Source organism: Apteryx rowi, unplaced genomic scaffold, assembly GCF_003343035.1.
Source record: "Apteryx rowi isolate R43461 unplaced genomic scaffold, aptRow1 scaffold_350, whole genome shotgun sequence".
Classification (NCBI taxonomy): Eukaryota; Metazoa; Chordata; class Aves; order Apterygiformes; family Apterygidae; genus Apteryx; species Apteryx rowi.
Window position 1 is genome coordinate 174,195 of NW_020449975.1, and position 19,237 is coordinate 193,431.

Here is a 19,237-nt window from a genome sequence, read left to right on the forward strand (position 1 = left end):
TATCATTTTCTTTTTGGCACTGAGTTCCATACTCTTGCCATCAGCTATTTTCTCCTCACTGCTGCTGAAAACAGATACTTGTGTTGCCTTCAGCTATGCTTTGTGTCTGTGATAAACTATATTATATTGGAACTGAAAGACACTGCTGAGTTGCTCTCCACTTTAAATCTGAGGCTATTGTTTCTGTTACAATGCTTTGCAGAGATATTTTTTGATCCAACTTTTGAATTCCATCGATCAGCTTTATCTCTGAGAGGAATTTTAGACAACTATCTGTTTGCAAAACAATATTTTATTAATAAAAAGACTTAAAAACAGTAAGAAAGAAACCCCAATTTTACACTGAATGAAAAATCCAAAATAAACTCCTGGAGACGTGCCTCAGTTTTTCACTGTCTGTACAAGCAATTCCACTGGGTAATAATTCTACATAGAAATTTCTCTAAGGATGGCTGAAAGTACAAAAAAGCATCATGCATATGTCTATGCAGAATAGCTACACAACAGGACAGACTTAACAATACACACAAAAAATCTGTACATCAGTGATTAAAAAAGCCATGCTTTGTGTAGCACCAAGGGGAGAATCATGTGGATAAAAAAATTCACTGACAAATGAAACCCTGCAATTCTGAATTAAGGACATGACTGGCCAATTTCTGCTTGCAGTTTCATCTCTTCTTTCCTCAAGGGAAAATTGTCAATAAGTGCAAAAAGCTCAGCTGGTGTTGCTGGGAAAGGGTAGCGTTCCTTGTCCATGCCATGCTTGTCCATCACCACAATGTTGAAGTTATAATGGGGGATTCGCAGCAACAGTCTGCAAAATAAGGAGATCATTCTGTTAAAGCCCATCATCTATAGCCTAGTAATAAACTGCAGAACCAGCCTGCTACCTCTAAGCAGAGAAGCAGAGGAATGCAGGGATGGTCAGAGTGTGCTATACAGAGTCCAGTTTGTTTCACCTGTAAGAACAGGGCATCAGCTAGAGACTGGGTATCTGTATGTGCTGCAGACTACACCTCTGCATTAGGGGAGGGCCAAGGTAACTGAACTCAGCTCTATTTTCTTCTCTGACTTCTGATTGTTATTACAGCATATGCATTACCTATTGCGATCACAAGAGCAAAAACACAAGAAAAAATATACAATATATATATATATATTGTCTAAAGAAAAAGGTTGTGATGGAGCTAAATAGTTATAGGTCGACTATTTCCTTTCTTTGCCTCCCTACAGTATATCTCCCACAATGGTGCAAAGGAGGACAAAATTACTGGTGCTACAAGACAGAAAAGATCTGAAGAGTCTGTTCTCATCGCCCCCAATAACTCTTATCTATCTGGTGCTAACTCCAGCTTAGAAACACAAAGTCACCAGTAATCAGGGAGGAGTTGCTTCCTTCTGAGTGGTAAAATGAGTCATTCAAGCTCTTCTGGAAGGTCCAACAGTAACTACAGTATATCCTTGATGCTCTTTTAATCTTTTGCTTGGAGAAGAAATGAACTACAAGATCCCTAAACCTGCAGTCCATCAACATTGAGGGTGTGGGGAAGATGAATTTAGGCAGATGTGATGGATTGGTGTCAGGACAGGAAAGCTGCCATGTGGAAAAGGGTCTGTACAAGACTGGATTTCAGGCATAGGTGAAAAGATCAATGACATGTAAAGCATAAAAATCGACCCTCTTCTGCCATCTGACAGGTTTGAGTACTCTAGGTGTCTTCTTCTTGTGATGAGTCAACTTGGCTATTGATTTCAAACTTAAATAGTATTTGGCACCAACTTACAGTGATGGGTGAGATACAGCACAAGAGGAATGTGGCTTCCTCAGGAAAATGTTTACCCTTTACAAATCCAAATGCTAACTTTGAAAGCATTCTGAGTTTGCCAAAGTTTTAACTAGGCTACCTATGCTGATTAGTTTAGTAAGCACTGATTCTGGAAAGCATCAAGATGTTCAAGATGTTTTATTTCAAGTTAAGTGCTGTCTAGAACTGGGATGCTAGCATACATACACACTGCAGTCGCAACAGAGTCTAGCAAAAATGAAACAGAAAACTAACTTTCCCTGACTGCAGAGTGGGTTATACCAACTTCAATACCAGCTCCATTAAAGACTGGAGGGAGAGGTGTGCAGGTGTAGAGGCAGGGTTACAAAAGCTTATGTTCTACAGAGCAGAGCCACAAGAAAACCACTTAAAATTTAATGTGTATTTTTAAGTAAAAAAAGAAGGTCTTCATGCTTCCACCCTCTTTTCCTAGGGAGCTAGTGCTTTTGTTTTTTGCAATCCAAAAAACCTTCTCAGACTTGTCAGCAGACTGAGAAAATGACAATTTTAATTTGGGACAAGAAACTCCACACCCTTTCCTAAGGTATATCACAAAAGATATTGCCTGAAATGCACCTGGTCCTTTTTCCTAAACAAATACTACTTCCCCTGCCAGCCAACCCTTCACTTTTGGCTTGTGTAGTCCTCCTTTCTCTAGGAAACACTGGCACTTGAAGTCTCTCTTTCAAGCAAAAACCAACCCACTGCCAGTTGAAAATCAAGTCAAAACAGTTTAGGCACCTGGGTGAAACTGCTGAATGTCACAGCCAAGCTGGAGAGGCTGAGATGCTTCCCCCTTTGAAATACTGCCCATATGATTTTTGCATGTGGGACTTCACTGCTTCCCCTTACAGCCTGGCCACAGCCACCTGCCCGACCGTAAAGAAGGTGGCTGCTGTATGGGGTTGCACTGGGAGCTACTTGAAGACTGTCCTTGCAAAGTGATTGCAGACTGTCATGACTGCATCAGACCAAATCCAGCACAAATATAAACACACTTGAAGTGTTTTCAGTGGCAGCACTTAAAACCAAAAAACTCATGACATAATCATAAAGGATGTGTAGAGAGTTCACCTGAATTCAGGAATCCACTCAGTTTGAGCAAAGGGACAAGGGAGACCCAGCACTTGAAAGAGTCAGCTGGTCACTTGCCATTTAAATGTGAAACAAGCTGAAGTTCTTAATTTCATAAATACCAAATGCCCATGAATTTGCAGCTGCTTTTTCACAGTTAGCAAGGAGCATGTAAATCATGAAACTTACTCATGAACATTTACCCTCCAGTGTCCAGATATGTACATTACAGTAAAATATGTATATTCAGATAATAAGATGAAGGAAATCTAAAGCAGCATGTTGAAGCATATATGCTAAGCTGCAAACAAACACACCAGTAGGGAAAGCTTACTTTACCTGAGTTGCAGTGCAAGTGATGGGGGCAGCAGCTTTACCCCAATTCGTCCTATCTGTGCTGGGAATACACCCACCAATTCAACTACTGTAACATGTCGAAGGTCTAAACCACACTGTGCTGGCTGGAAGGGTTAAAAGAAGAAGGAGATGTGTTAGTTACCAGGTTATGGGTTGTTTTCAGTGTGCAACCAGTGTTTATAAAGAGTTCAATCTCTGTATTTCACTCTGTGTATGTTACTGAGACAGTTTAAATTGAAATGATAGCATACTTTAAATGGTCTCTTAAATTCTTACTGCAAAGAACCGGAAGCCTTATCACTCCCAGAAATGTCAAATAAATGGGTTCTTAGCTACTCTAAAAATAACAACGCACAGAGACCACCTAGGAGAAATATAAACGTCGTTTAATGAAATAAAAAGATGCCAGTTTATTCAGCATTGTGCCAGTAATCTCATTTGGCAATCAAAACAAACTATGCGAAATGGAAATCATCTGCAGAAAATTCTCTGTCATGCCAACTTGTTTGATCACTGTAAAGCAGTGGGTAAAGTACTATATCCACTGTATTTAGTATTTTAAACTATTTCATTTTGATCAATGATTGAGTTTTCTTGCCAAGCTAATCTATTGGGGGAAAAAAACCCTCTCATTTTACTTTTAACACAACTGTCACTTAAAAACAGTTAAAAACATTATCATGCTCATATCCCAATGCCTATTAATACTGATTTTTTTTTTCCAGTTGTGGGAAAAAAGAAACAAGGTGCAAGCACTTGCCATTGTCAAAGAATACACTGGACTGGCTGCTTTTCCCTTAGAACACATACATGTTTAAGATAGATACATCCCTTAAGTGTAGCTAGCAAAACAAGAGCATAATAATTATTATATATATGTAGGACAATTACCAGCAGTTCTTATTCTTTTGGAACAAAATACCACAAAAATATCTCCAGCAGTCTGGATGATTTCTGAGTCTCCAGTCCTTTGTCTGCTTGCGCACTAGTTATTTCTAAAGCCATTTACATTTTACATTACAGTTACAAAGTTTGCAGGTCTGGTTTGTATGAACTGTAACAACTGAAGTGATGGATGGTGGGGGGTTTTTTTCAACTCCTTTAGGAGTTCAGTTAAGGACTGAGTTCCGTTAAGGTATTAGAGCACAAGTTAATATTAAATTAATCTTGGGAAGATGGAAGAGGGTCAGAACTGCCTGAGATTCAGTGACTGGTCAGAGAGATGCCATACAGTGCAGAATGGAGCTGAATTAGAGACTGGGGAGATGTTTAAACTCAAACCCATATAAAAAGGGTTACTCCACAACCACTGCTACTTCAGCCAGAGTCTCTAGTGGTTGCAATCTAACAACTGAGGTTTGCTGATTTATACCAGTAGCGCAGCTTGTCCTCTTGTGTCTTTAAATAAAAAAATATTTGGGAGAAAACATGGAAAAAAAACAACCCAAAACCAAACCACCCTGAATTCTGTTTTACCTGCAGCATTCCCAGCTGCATCCTGTAGAAGAAGTTGGCTGCAGTAGGAGTTGAAATAATTAGCAATCTCCGTTTCTCATAAAATTGATCCAGAAGTGCAGCTGCAGTCCTTACGTTCACATTAATATTCATGGCTAGAATTAAATTTAAAACAAAAGTTATAGAGCATACTGAAAACAGATCTACTTCTAAAAGCACAAACAAAAGCAAAAATACCAAAAGCACAGGAACAAGAGAATACAGGTGATTAGATACAAGATACAGGTGAAATGCTGGCCTCATTGAAGCCAAGAATTTCATCTGAAAGGAAGCAGACTTTTCTCCCAAAGTACGACACCATGTTGTGAAAGAGTATTTCTTTTCCCTGCCTTGCAACAAGAAGAAAAAAAATCTTTCTAGAGTGGCTCATCAGACTGTGGGCATTTTGCTTGGAGAGTAATGGAAATACTGCTGCTAGGTGTGTTAAAAGCTGGTTCTGAAGAAGGAAGTGGAGCTGGAAATTGTACAGTAAACTGGCTTAATAAACAGGGCTCTGGGAGGAGCCCCTCACCATTAAACTGAGTTTAAGAGAAAGGAAAGGGCTGCAGAGCATTGGCTCTTATATACTTCTATACTTCTTATATACTTCTATAGCTTAAACTGATCCATTTGACAGTTTCCTCCCTATTACCTAAAAAAAAAAAAAACAAAAAACAACTAATTACAGACTTCCGACTCTGGAATGTAAAGTTTTGTGTAGAGGCTTCAGCTGAAAAACCGCTATCAATTGTGAGGTACCATCATCATCCAAGGCAAAAGCTGCCAAAGATGGCATACGCTCCAAATGTAAGTACAAATTGGAAGAGAAAACAAAGATGATAAGTTTCATATCTCTAGGGCATTAAAATTTGTAGCTGTATTCTACCCTCCAGTCCCTTTCTCCAGTTCTGACTTCCATGAGAACCATTGCTCTTGCAGCCCTTTTTGTAAAGTGGTAATACTCACGTGCACAGGTTGGCTCCACTCCTGACCACCCCAAATTGTACTGGCATACTCTAGCTGGGCTTCCTTGCAGCTCATAGCCACCGATGCAGGAAAACTCACATGTAGCACCATAGTTATTTCCATCACCTGAACACTTGATGTAGCCATTATCTGGGGCATTTAATTTCACACAGCGCCTGACTTTAAACAAGAAGTGAAAAATGAAAGATAAGGCATCAGTCACCCTGATACTAGGGCAGCATGGCCAGTGGAATACCAATTAAAAAAATATGTATTTCTGCTTGCTGTCTTTTGTATCAGCTACCTTATAGTCAAGTACTTTTTCAAAAAAAATGCCAAAAACTCTTTAACTCACATGTAAACTACACTGATACAGATATATAGGTTTGTGCATCTGATCACATAGCATCATGGTGACAAGAGGTCAGGGAGCAGAAAGAGATCTGAAGCTCAGACTTATAGATTTCAACTCTGGCCCAAAAAGAGCTGGACTTGTCATAGGGCAGCCCTGCTTGACACATGTAAGTCACAGCTGAGAAGACTTCTTCAGATACTTCATAAGACAAATGTTAGGAAGAAGCCATCAGGAAGGAAGGGGTGCAGAGCTGGAGGCTGGATGGACAGTAAAGTCCTTCTCCAACTTCCAGCCTGCCAGCTGCCCACCCTGCTCCAGGCCTGGCCTCCAGCTTCTCAAGCAAGATGGCACTCTCAGTTTCAGAATCAATGTAAAGCTTATGCGTATGCAGACAAATACAGATATAAGAACATTTCTAAACTGTTTACTAAGCCAGATGCAAATCTGTGACCATATTTATAGTTTAAAACAACATTCCTACCTCTGACTTTAACAAGAAATTTGCAAGTGCCTTTGTTTTCAGCTCTGTCATACACAGTATATTGGATTTTGTGGTCACCTTCTGGAAAATGAGACCCTGGCGGCAGGCCTTTCAGAATAACACTAAAATAGGAGATAAAATAGAACAAATTTATAAATTCACCAGTATTTTCCTGCTGACAGTGCTGTAAAAGCCTGAGGAGTGGGGGCTTGTCTGTGACATGCTGAGATTGTCTGGCTGCGCTACGTGCCTAAAGACCAAGAGGAAGCAAGGAAAGAAGCTGGGCAGCACAGGTCAGCATATTTAAACTTGCTAACAACCTCCCATCCTGGAGTCTTAACTTGCTGACAAAAGAGAAGCAGAGCAGTCAGAGGCTGCTTTGTTCTTCTAAGACAATTTATAATGTATCCAACTGTCATGTACTGCCCAAAGGATCTTGGGCTTTCTTTTCCTTGTACAAGGAAAAAATTCAGATTGATTATCCCTCAGTTTGTATCCTGAATTGTCCACTGTCAGGGCTGCAGTGTAATCCAGAGCTGGTAGAGTACTGCTGTTTAAGAATACCTCCAACCTCTTACAACAGGGACATTACAAATCTGGCTGTTCTGTGCTGCTTGCATAATTACCACTTGTGACAGTACTAATGTACAGAAAATTAAGTAGAAATTGAGATTTATTTTCATAGTAGAAGAGTCTAGCAGTTTCACCTGGAGCTTGTTCCTATCCTCCAGACATGCCAAGGGAATTCAAGTGTTCACTTAATCATACCCTCAGTATTGAAACAGTGAGCTTTCCATGTAATGAAGAAGTTTACATATTCAATAGACTGCAGGACTCAATGCTTCAAACGAAAGCACTGTACATAATTAGACTGTATACAACATCACAGTGTAACAAGATTTTCTAAAAATATACACATGATTTGTGGAAAAACTTCCACAGATTCAACAGTTTTAGTCTTTTGGGGCTGGAAACAGTTACTGATCTGACGAAGTCTAAATGAGATAGATAGTCCCTTTTTTTTTCCACTCACCAGACATTATTTCATCAAAAAGACTCTGGAATTTTTTTATTTTGACACTAAGCAGCAGCTATTCAGGTCAAACTTTTTATTCTAGCAGACTTGGTATTATTTTTTTTTCTGATACTGTTAATCACCATAGAGTTAACATACTAGGCCTAACACAGCAATGTTGTTTTTAATTGCATAATGAGTTCCTCGTTCTAATATTATGTAAAACGTAACAATAAAAAGGCAGTGTGCTTGTGTCTTTCAACAGCTTTTTTGTATTCTCATAGTTAACAGCTATAAACATCTTTAAGCATACAACTTCATGTTTTTAACTTAACCAGTCCATCAATATGCAGGTAAAAGATTTAACTCGCTCACTGGAAGAAGCAGATTTTCTATACTTTCATCAGTCTAGTAATCTAGATAGAGTGATATAAGTCCTGCCTGATGAAGATGGGTAAATCAGAGACAATGATGCCACTAGAAGTGCACCTCACACTACTGTGGATAAATTTCCTTTATTGTTAGTAGGACTTTTCATATTACAGATGGAAAATATGACCGTTAAACCATAAAAATTGACAGGGGATTTTGAAGCATGTGTCCTCTATCAGATTAAGTTAAATCCAATTTTTAAAGCTACTTAAGTTTCAAATGAGAAGCATTACTTTAAAGCTAAGTGTAGAAAACTCTATCATTAATAGCCAGCACTACTGCAGGAAGAAGCCTAAAGATGATTACAGGATTTGTATTGTGACACTATTTGTTTTGTTTATTTAAAACACAGCCTAAATTGTCTCTGCTGCCTCCTATGCAGTATTCTTTTTTGTTTTGTTATGCCTATAACGTAACTTGCCATAAGAAGACTTGTTCACTATGAGATGGGAATCATAAAGAAGCTCTGGAAAATCTCACAGGTGCAGTCAAAAGGCTAACATCATTTATGCCATCAGCTTTAATATTACCACAACAATGTGTTACCCTTCTATGTGCCGGTTCCTGAACAATTCACCTCCAAGTTGTCAATTTTTTCTCAGTCAAACATAAAATTCTTTAGAGGGCTTTGACACGTGACAGCAATTAATAAGCATCTTTAATGAACGACAGGGAAAGTGTACCTGGCAACCCTCATCAGCTGAATCACTAAGCAAAGAACCCAGGAATAAAAAAAGAGAAAACAAACATCTACAGATTTTCACCTACTCTGTCAAAATCCCATCAGCGGTGTCCCTTCCCTCAGGGGTGTCCCAGAACACTCTGGCTGTCAACTTATTTGGCTCTGCAGTTTTCTCCTTCACACTCGGGCACTGGATTCTTGGTGGTTCTGTATCTGTTGAAACAAATATCAGAGAAATGGGTACCTATAGATTTGTTACAGCTACTCATTTTCTTCACAGCTCTCACACTGTCAACATACACTAGGACCACCTTTACCTGGCCTCCTAAACACCTGAATCCCTCCCAGCCAAGGCAGGTTCAATGTGCACTTCTCCTTTTCTGTGTGCTTTTGTAAGAAGAGTAAGAGATGAGAATGATCAGTCCCCCTATACAAATAACTCAGTAAAAAGTAGTTATCATAACTTTGTTTAGATAGTCCCCAGTTAAAAAGCAATGTTAGCAAATAGGCTGTATTTAGTTTTGGGCTGTAAGGAAGGATGCCTAAGATTGTACCCAAGGAACCTGGACCTTCTGTTCACCTGCTCTGCCTCTCTTCCTTCATCTGTGCAGTTGCAGTGGTGATTAAACACATTTGCAAAGCACACTGAACATGTTAATCACTTCTACTGTTAACTTGTTGGTTATTTTTCCTGCAGCAATGATAACAAGAGAAACCAGAAATTGTCTTTTTGGAGAGAATGGCTACTGCATTTTTACTGCATTTGGTAATGCATTTCTCAAGTAATTCTTATAATGCCTTAAGGGTTATACAAAAGAAAAAGTAAACCAGGTAAGTTTTGAAACCTTGATCAACTGCCTCCAGAACACTGCCACTATTATTCAGGGATAAGAGAACAGTGGTAAGGATAAAAGACACCGATAGAAGATAAAGGTGATTCACAGCTGCTCTTCTTCATCCAGTCTCATTGCCAATCCTGCCAGCACAGCAGAAATACATGGGTGAACCAAGCCCAAATACCATCACAGTCACTACATACAAAAAAGTGCCTTCAATAGCTTAGTCTCAGGGGTTTGACCATGTCTTGGATTATGCCCAAAATGAAGTCTAAATCCACGGAGTCACATGCTAGCTTTAAAAAACAGAGACAGACTACTCTCTTTACCTGTAAATAGAAGACAGTCCCTAAAATGCTGCTTAAATTTAAAGGGAGGCAGGCCTGGGTTTTTCATTCGCCAGGCAGGCACAGAAAATACAATCTGGTTTTATTTGAAAAAAATAAATAAATAGCAATCAGAAGAGGGTTAAGTCTTTATAAAGCTTCAAATATATAAAATAATTTTACAGACCCTCACACAAGCAGCAATATACAATGTTTTGTACCAGTTTAACTGGCCAAGTACAGCCCTGATACAGCCACTTCAAACTTTTAATGGTATTCTAAGAACTTGGAATCCTCAAAAACTGGCTCCCTTGTATTTCTTCTGTAAGACCACTTCTAAACCCAACAGCTTTCTGAGACATTTCCATAGAAAGAGCTCCTGTCTTAATTTTACATGGGAGGGAGTGTATGTCTGTGTGTCAGGGAGGGGTGGGGGGGGCTTGCAAGTGACCTACGAATGTTATTCACAACAGGAATATTGCAAACAGCTTTTCACAAATGCTTGTTTTTGTGTTTTTTTTTTTTTTTTTAATAAATAAATAAGCAAGCATATCTTCCTACAATACTGGTAGGCTAACTGTTCTTTTGATTTCTTCGTAGATCCTACTAGAAGGTGAAGCTCTTAAGACTTCACGCTACAGCTAGTGGAGCAATCAAAAATGAACAGCAAAATCCTCTAAATAGCATTTGAAACATCATGTACTTTACAAGAACGTCCATCACTGAAGATACATAATGCATCTCTTTTTTTCTCTTCCATTTCATTTAGTTACTTAACTTTTCCATTTTGTGACTTCATCCATTCCTCACTCATTATCTGCCGTAATATGTGAAAAAGCAGACTTTTCAAACTTCCACTCCTGCTGCAGGGAACACTTGCTTTCTCTCCTTTCCTCTTCATGATCCTCACTTGCTCCATTATTTTAAGAGTACCTTCCCATTACCAGTGGAAACCTGCTCACACCCTGGCCAAAGAGAGCTCCTCTCTTTACAAAATTACATTTCTCTCAATAACCCATTATTGTATTTGAATTAGGGCAAAAACTAAACAAACCTCACCAAATTTACTTCTGTGTCTAGCCAGTTTCCTACAGCTACAGCTCAGCACTTTAGTACTGATGGAACTGTATAAATTAAATAACTAATGATAGAATAAAGGACAAAACAGCATTTAAGAATCCCAGTGTTTTAAGCACTTAATTTATCAGCAAATTCAGAGGACACTGGTTTGTATGAACTAGCAGGGGCTTTCACACCATAAAGACAGATGATGCAGTTACTGTGGGAACCAAATCACCAAGCACCCAGGGGTCAGGCAGCACTTCTAGATATACCTAAAAATGCCTGGCAAAGGTATTTCCTTTGGTCCTTTCAGATGCCTTTTAGCATTCAACAAGCACTAAATGAACCTCACCGGACTAACACCATTTTGAAATGGGCCAAGAGAATGCAGCTCAAGTGGCCACTGGGATGTGTTGAACCTCAGTTTTTTTCCTCACGGCCTAGTACAAATTTTCAGCCAAACTACAGCATATTAGAGGCACCTTGACCACAGCCTGGAAGAGGAAAGACAGGTCTTAAAAAAAAAAAAAAACAAAAAAAAACAAAAAAACAAAACAACAACAACAACAAAAAAAAACCAACATTTAAATGCCGAGAAGATGGCCAGAGAATATCCAAGCAACTGATCAAGTGACAAAACTGAAAAACAAAACCCCCCAAATCTTCAACATATGAAGTGGGAGAGGTTCCCACTTGGGAACTTGGGATCGGTTCAAAACCAAACTCCAGCTGAAGAAGCCACAAGATGGCTTGTGGGAGGATTTACCAAACGGGGGAAAGGAAGATCACACAAGCACTGGAGAGTCTCAGATGCTCTCACTTCACACACATTGCTGGCCAGAGTCAAAGCCAGAACACTCTGCAAGGTGGCTTGACCCTGCATATCTGTTCTTGTGCTTTTACTGCAGCAACACTGCTGAAAGACAGATGAAAATGCAAACTGATTTATTTAAGTTATTTAGCAAGGCAATGCACTAAATGGGTGAATCTTAACTGCTAGGGCAGAGAGACTGAGTTTTAATGAAAATTTTTGAGCTGTTCAGCCATAATTTTCCTTGCATTCTTGTAAGTTTTAGTTTTTCTTGGCTACTCAGCAGCAGCAGCAACTGGTACTTTGCTCCACACTTGGAAGTGGCATTGCAGGAATGGCAGCGTTACAGCAGGTCAGCAGTGGAATACTAAATTTTAAAGCAGCCTTTTGAATTTTGTGGAGAAAAATGCCAGGTTTTCAAATAGCTCTTAGATTTTTTTTTTTTTTTTTTAAACACACTTCTGGCACTGACCCTGTTAACAACATCAAGAACAAAATTTAAAAAGCTTGTTGACTCTCTTTCTCATAGTTTGTTAGAAGTTGAGGTTTATTGCTTGTGAGTTTAGGATGATGAGAGGGCACACTGGGGAAAAAAGAGAGGGATGGTATTGAATGTCCAATGGCTATTCAAGAATCCAAACGGGGTAGGTAAACAATCTGCTATTAAATAAAACCCTGTTATTACTGATTGTTGATGACATTAAATGATGTCTGGAAGTTAATTCAAAACATCTATTCTGTGCCAAAAGCATACACAGATGAAGAGAATCAACTGACTGGAAATCATAAAAGGGTGAATGAAAAACACTGTTCTGTTCCCCCTGCCTCCTCCACAAGGCATTGCTCTGTATTTTGAAACATCTATTATCAGTGCCTGTACAATTAATGATTCACAGTGCAAAGCTTGTTTCAGACAGATGTAGCTGGAAGCTGTTTGTTCACGGCCTATCAACACAATCTTCCCAGGATGTGACAAAAAGGATGAGTTAGAGTGGTGACAACCACTTACCACAACCTCTGTTGTATCATCAGCTGGAAAATGAAACCTTTTCAGAAGAAAAAAACCCAAACAGCTGAAGTCGTTCACTCTTCTGTAGGAAAATACCTATTTCAATCTATGTTACAGTGAATTAAGGATATAATGAAAATATTTTTCAAGTGCGTATTGGCATTTTTAGCTAACTGATAACTGAAACTGGTTCTACATTGAGTTTTTTTAATCAGTTATTTCAGCAACATGAAGGATGTCCTTCCTCTAATGTGAGGGGACAGGGCTCAGGCTGCTTGTTACCACAGAAAACTCAGTCTGTAATGTCTTCCTTAAGTGACTGCTAAAGCACACCTTATTTTCTTGAAAAAAAAAATTAATCCTTTTTCCTCCTTTTCTTGTAATGAATACCTGTTTCAGCAGTATTTCCCTGATGCCTTTCCTACGTGGATCTTCAGTATTGCACTGTGAGCAAACCCCAAATGGTTTTGTGTGAAAGTGCTAAGCAGTGCAAGTGCAGTACCAAAAGGTGGAGGAAAGTCTCATGTTTCTAAGAGGGCTATAAATACAGGTCTCTGGTAATTTTGCCCTACTTGATGCTAATAGCTATTGCATCCCCAGGTCACTTCCCTACCTATTCACAATATGAACCTTACCTGCCCAAGCCTACAATCACATGTAACATCCCTACTGTGCACAGTGCTACTAATATTGCTTATATGTAAAAGTAACACGTAAAACAACTTTTTTGCCTCTTTTTATTAATCTTTTTATTTCATCACTCTCCTTGCTTTGATTTTACTCCACGGCTGAAAATGAGGAAGAACCTCTGAAGAACCTAGCCTCAGCCAGTTCTCTTCTGGCCAGTGGTAAGTTGTCATAGGCTTCGGTTCACTAACAGCTTTTCTGTATTAGTGAATTACTGTAAGGGATGTGTATTCAATTTCAAACTGCATTATACTGTTACAGTCATGTCTGCTAACAAGAAATCTGCATCCTGCCTATCAAGAGATCAAAAGATAATCTTATTATTAAACATTTTGCTAACTGCATAACTCACAATTTGTACACAAGAACTGTGTGCGTGCACAGGGTAGGAAGGCAACTTCACGCTATGTGTTGCTACCAGAAATAATACTATTAGTTTCACTGGATTACTTGGGATTTGCAATCCTATCCTATGTAGCAACTATCCTGCATTTTTGGAGAGATTTACAAGAAATGTAAGTGCTATACTAGGCTTTTTTTTTCTTCTTCTTTTTTTTTTTTGCTTAAGACACATTTGCTTACTCTCTACTCTGCAATGCAGCATCCTTTGCAACAAGCCCCCCGACCCTGCAAACAGATGAGGTTCTGGAAGTGCCAAGAAATACAGAGGACAACAATTTATCATTCCCAAACTTAAAAGAGTTTGTTTTTCTTCCTCCACCTACACTGTTGAGAAAGACATGGTTTGTACTTGTAAATAGAAACAAGAGGCCCCACAAACAGTCTGGACCTAAGCAGCAGGATCATTTATACATTTGCACAACAGTGAGTAACAGGAACACAAAATAACAAACTTTGTGAATGTAAATCCACAATGGAGAGACTCCAAAGCTATTTGCTAACCTATAATGAGCCACAGGCATTTTGAGAAAAACCAAATTATCATACACAAAAAACACTGAGCACACAAATATCTACCACCCACAAATTTAAATTACTGGTAGCCAATTCAGATTTCTAAAGAATACTTTTCTTTGTGGATGGCTGCTGAACATTTTATCAGAGACTTCCCAGAAACAAGGGCAGCAGCTGAATGTTCTTTATCTGCTGAAATCCCATTAGTATGAAGAAAAGTTAAATCTCAATATTTGCTTATCTCTCTTCTGATTTATAGATATAAAAAATGACTCCAGTTGAGATTACCAGGAAACTGCTGACTACATATTGCAAACTACTGCCATAATTACGTGAACTGGGCTGAAATTTAGTCTAGCTTTCCATAGCCGTGTTGGTGACCCATTGGTGACCCGTGTTGGTGACCCATTTGTATTCCCTGAATATACTTGGAGACCATTATGCCAAGAAACAAAGAGGCCAGACAAAGCATTTAGCTTCAAACCTGTTTTATCATTAAATTGTGGGGAGTATAGACTCCAGCACACAGAGCATGCTAGAAAAGCAGCCCAGTAATTACAAACTATAACAGAGTTACCCCTGAGATCAGCAGGAGCTATTATAAGCATTGTAAAATGCTGACCGTTTACACCAGCCTCGTCTTTATTAACCTAGTAGTGTTTGGAGCTGATGGCATAAATGCTAGAAAAACAGTCCCTTGGGACTCGAAGTATGAAGCAACAGAGCTCCCTGTAGCCCTCGGCAAACTGCTCTCTGCTCCCCCCATAGAGACAGCTGTTTTTCTCCCCACAAACTGGATAAAAGAGCCACAACTCGAATTGATGTGGAGCGTCTGGACACTGGCGAATACGGGAGTCATTAAGATTTCGGCTTCCCAGGGTGCAGGTGGATCACGCCACTTACCAACGCAGGAGGCTGGCCGGCCGCTCCAGACTTTGTTGTCCATGCACGTCACTATACGGTCGCCTTTCAGCTGGTACCCTGGCGAACAGTAGTATTCACACCTGGAGCCAAAGTAAGCACCGTCTAAACACTTGAACCCTCCATTGGTTGGCATGGACAGGGTCGGGCAGCGCTTTTCTGGAACAGACAAGTATTTCTGGAAACTTATTATCCCCCTTCAGAGTACTGTGAATGTGGGGTATTGCACAGAAATAAAGATGCAGCTAGCAATGTTCAGCAGGAGCAAGTGGTGCTTCACATAAGATTTTTCACACTGTACTCATTAGTCATATTTCAAATTTAACTTTATAGACATATTAATGTAGTATTTGCCTAATGTAATATTTATATAAGAAGATGATTTACCTATTCCTTTCTTCTCAGAAAAGATTTTAGCTCAAGAGCCCATTTAGACATCTGCAACAAACTCTGCCAGCTTTCAAAACACAAGATGAGCAACATTTTAAAGGAAGTATTTGGCTCTGTCATAAAACTCTTCCTACAAACCAAAATCCTACTCTCATTAAATGCTCCCTGATCTATCCTCTGCCAACAGGGTATTTGTACCACTCCTCTTTATGTTTACTATGCCTTTAAACTGCAAGCACTTCAGCAAGAAGCTCATCTACATATCCAAGCATATTGTCAATATTTAAAATACAAATAACAGTCAAAAGATTGCCATGTTTCTTTTCACCACCACGTTTTATCGCTCACAGGTTTCAGCTATACCAAATACCAAGATGAAGAGACTTTATCATCTATTGAATCTGCAGAGCAATTCACATGCACAAAAATAATAGCTACTTACGTTTGCACAATACTTTCCCAGACCAGCGTTTGCTTGACTGACAAATTAGCTGCAGAGGGCCATGCAGTTCATAGCCTTTTTGGCAACGAATGTCACATCTTGTACCCAGCACATTCTTATAATATTCCCCTTGAGGTGTCCTGCAGTTTGCATAACCATGTTTCACCTTAATGGGAGAGCACCATGGTGTTTCTAGCACAGACAACAAAAAACACACAGAATATTTTATGAAGTACTAAAAAGTTCAGTCACAAATATAAAACCATTTTCTTTATTCAAGGTCAAGAGAAGAAAAGGAAAAATCTTTTTTAAAAAACTACCAATCCCCAAAAGTGGAGAAGTGACATTGTGGCGAGGTTCTCCTGAGTGCTCTTACACGAGAAGGTCAAAGACTTCAAAGACCAGTAGCTCTTTTTTGTTACAAACATTAAAGACAGCATGCATTATATTGGGTGGGGGAGTCTATGGGTTTTTGTCAGTGGAGTAAGTGTGCCACCATGTGGACAGTTTGAAGACAATCTGACTTTTTTTTAAATAAAAACTTTTGGTAGCAAAAGTTTGCATTAGGAAGTCATTTGGTCCAGCTGTAGTTGTATCTTTGCAACATTTAGCTGTCTTACTGCGTACTTGGAAAAAAAACAAACTTCCAGAATAATTAGTGCAGTAAAAGACATTGCCCAGGATGAACTCTGATAGTTCGAGCTCTCTCACGTTACAAAGAGTATCACTTACGTAAATCATATTGCCAAAAGGCCAAGTCTGCATGTATACATGTCAGAACAACCGTTCAGGATTTAAGTACGGCTCCAGTTTTGCAAAATTATTTCCCAAGTTACCATCCAAGAATAAAGCTGAACGGGAACTTGTAAAGTTTGCAAGAACAGCAGCTCCCTTGTTGTTCTTAGCAGGTCTATGGCACCATATTAAAACATTCTAATATTCTTTATATTACCAACAAAAAAGCTTTCTACCAGCAAATTTGTACAGTATCATTGTTATTAAATCTGAAGGCAAATGCCCACTCCAACAGATTAAACAAAGAGCTCTTGAAAAAGGTCTGACTTAGTCATCTCTTTACGGTACTAATTTGTAGCTTCCAAATGCAATGTGTGCATTGAAACACAACATAAGTATTTCACAGCACATATACCTGCACTTCCTCTTGTCAAATCCTTTAAAAGGGTGTTGATGTTCCTTTATGAGCATACTATACACCCAGCATATATTCAGAAAAGGACCCAGCCTGCCACATTTAAATCCAGTTCTAAATGTTCTCCAAGTCTGGACTTTGCATGTTGTACGCTGACCTCAAAAGCTGGGTGGAGGGCTACATTTTCCTAGTGTCGCGGAAACCTGGCCTGCACTATGAGAACTGCCTTCTCGATGCTCCTGGACCCACCACAGCAAAAAGCGATGGAACTGTCAAGTCAGAGGAAAACTGGAATTTGGCTGGGACAGCATAGCTTGTGCTCCTACCAAATTTGCGGGAAAAGGAAGGGGAAAAAAATAGATGTTCATAAAACTGACTCTTTAGTAATTGGTTAGGGCCACACTCTAAAGTATTCCAGATACAGGCACCCTCTTCTGGTGAGGATTTAATGCCATAGTGGGACACTGATGCATTACTTACACGGGTGCAGCACTGGACAAAGACCTCCCCTTCACAGCAAAGGTTTCAAAAGGTTTGTTCATCTTTGACAAGCATGTGCACTGAGCAAGCAATGCCTCTTCTGCAATGGGCAGCTTTTCAGCAGGACTTTCCTCTACAAGCAGTGACTAAGCCTGCCCCTTCTCAGCTCCAAGATTTGAAAAGGATATAACGAGGGGGAGGGAGGGTTTGCAAGGCAAAAAGAGAAAGATGACAAGTCCTGAAATCCTGTGTGTCAATGTGTGACATGCAGGAGGTATGCAAGGTCTTAGAGAGGTCTGCAAGAAAAATGCAAAAAACTCTAAACAAAGAGTTTTAGCCTTTGTCCTTACAAAGTCACAGGAGACATTTAAAAATAACTTCTAGAAAACAGCAACAGTTTAGCAGATGTTTATTACTAGCTCTTAATTCCTGCAGTCATTTTGCACATTCTTCTACATGACTGAGATCAACTCCACATCCAAATAAATACAGTTAATACCGCATGTTATATTTGTCATACATAGCATATTTATATTCAGTGTAGAATGCCTTTAGGACATATTTACACTTTCCCAATGGAAACTGGATTTTCCACCTATATTTTGCAGTGCTGTTACTGGAGCAACAGAAATAGCATCCAGTGAAAGTGGAAAGACTGATTATCAAGCTTTTGACTACTCTAAAAGCATGGTCCTCTAGAGTAGCCTGTTTCTGAATTAGTCTTATTATACTGTGACATGCTTATTTTCATATTTTAACCAATAAATCTGAAAGCCCTTTGCAAAGATGCATAAGTAGCATTATTCCCATTGTCACCAAATATACAGTAACTGAAGCATGGGGAAATCAGCTGCCCAGTCTAACCGCACACAGCAATTGGGGCAGAGCACAGTTCAGCTTGTTGATGTAGTCAGGCAATCACTCCAATCTTTTTTCTTTTTCCTTCTACAGTCCTGCCTTCCAAAAGTACTGAATGGCAAATATATCTTCCTCTGTCTACCTTTCATTTATGAAAAAGCAGTTTCACAGAGTTGGGTCTTTTTTAGAACTATTCCCTCTCCTTCAACCTGATCTCTACCCCGTAAGTACCAAAAGGCATTAAATAACCCACTGACTGACTTGGGCTGCTTTGTTTAGAGGCTGCATCACTGCAGTTCACATTTTTAATGCTTGATGCGAGCCAAATTAAACTCGGGAGAGCAGGGAGTGCAAGCTAACAGGAGTAAAAGTCATTCAGCTACCACTGAGTGATCACAGCACCCACCTCTGCAGCCCCCTGCACTGTTACTGAGGAAGGGCACCCAGGGACCAGCTCAAGCATCCCAGCCAGACCGTTCTCCGAGCTGGAGTGACAGAGGCAGCCTCGGTCACATCCACCTTCTGGAGAAATCCTCCTCATCTGCATGAGCTAACGACAGCTTTTGCATAACCCCCTCTCTCCCCTTCAGTGCTTTGATTTTCAAAATTTCAAACTCTTCTGTCCCACTTGTCTTCTCATGCCCTGAGACCCTAAACTTCAATTC

The 19,237-nt window shown here is 39.5% G+C and overlaps 1 protein-coding gene across 1 annotated transcript in view; it reads right to left on the minus strand.

Moving 5' to 3' along the window:
- Window positions 1-335: 335 nt before the first annotated feature.
- The window catches only part of SRPX (sushi repeat containing protein X-linked), a 50,885-nt gene continuing 31,983 nt past the window's right edge, over window positions 336-19,237 (minus strand). The window contains exons 4-11 of the mRNA XM_026072796.1: window positions 16,085-16,276; window positions 15,235-15,411; window positions 8,772-8,898; window positions 6,557-6,678; window positions 5,721-5,900; window positions 4,737-4,870; window positions 3,243-3,364; window positions 336-817 (exon numbers count right to left, since the gene is read on the minus strand). Coding sequence (XP_025928581.1) covers window positions 637-817; window positions 3,243-3,364; window positions 4,737-4,870; window positions 5,721-5,900; window positions 6,557-6,678; window positions 8,772-8,898; window positions 15,235-15,411; window positions 16,085-16,276 — 1,235 coding nt within the window. The 3' untranslated portion in view covers window positions 336-636. The remainder of the gene's footprint in view (window positions 818-3,242; window positions 3,365-4,736; window positions 4,871-5,720; window positions 5,901-6,556; window positions 6,679-8,771; window positions 8,899-15,234; window positions 15,412-16,084; window positions 16,277-19,237) is intronic.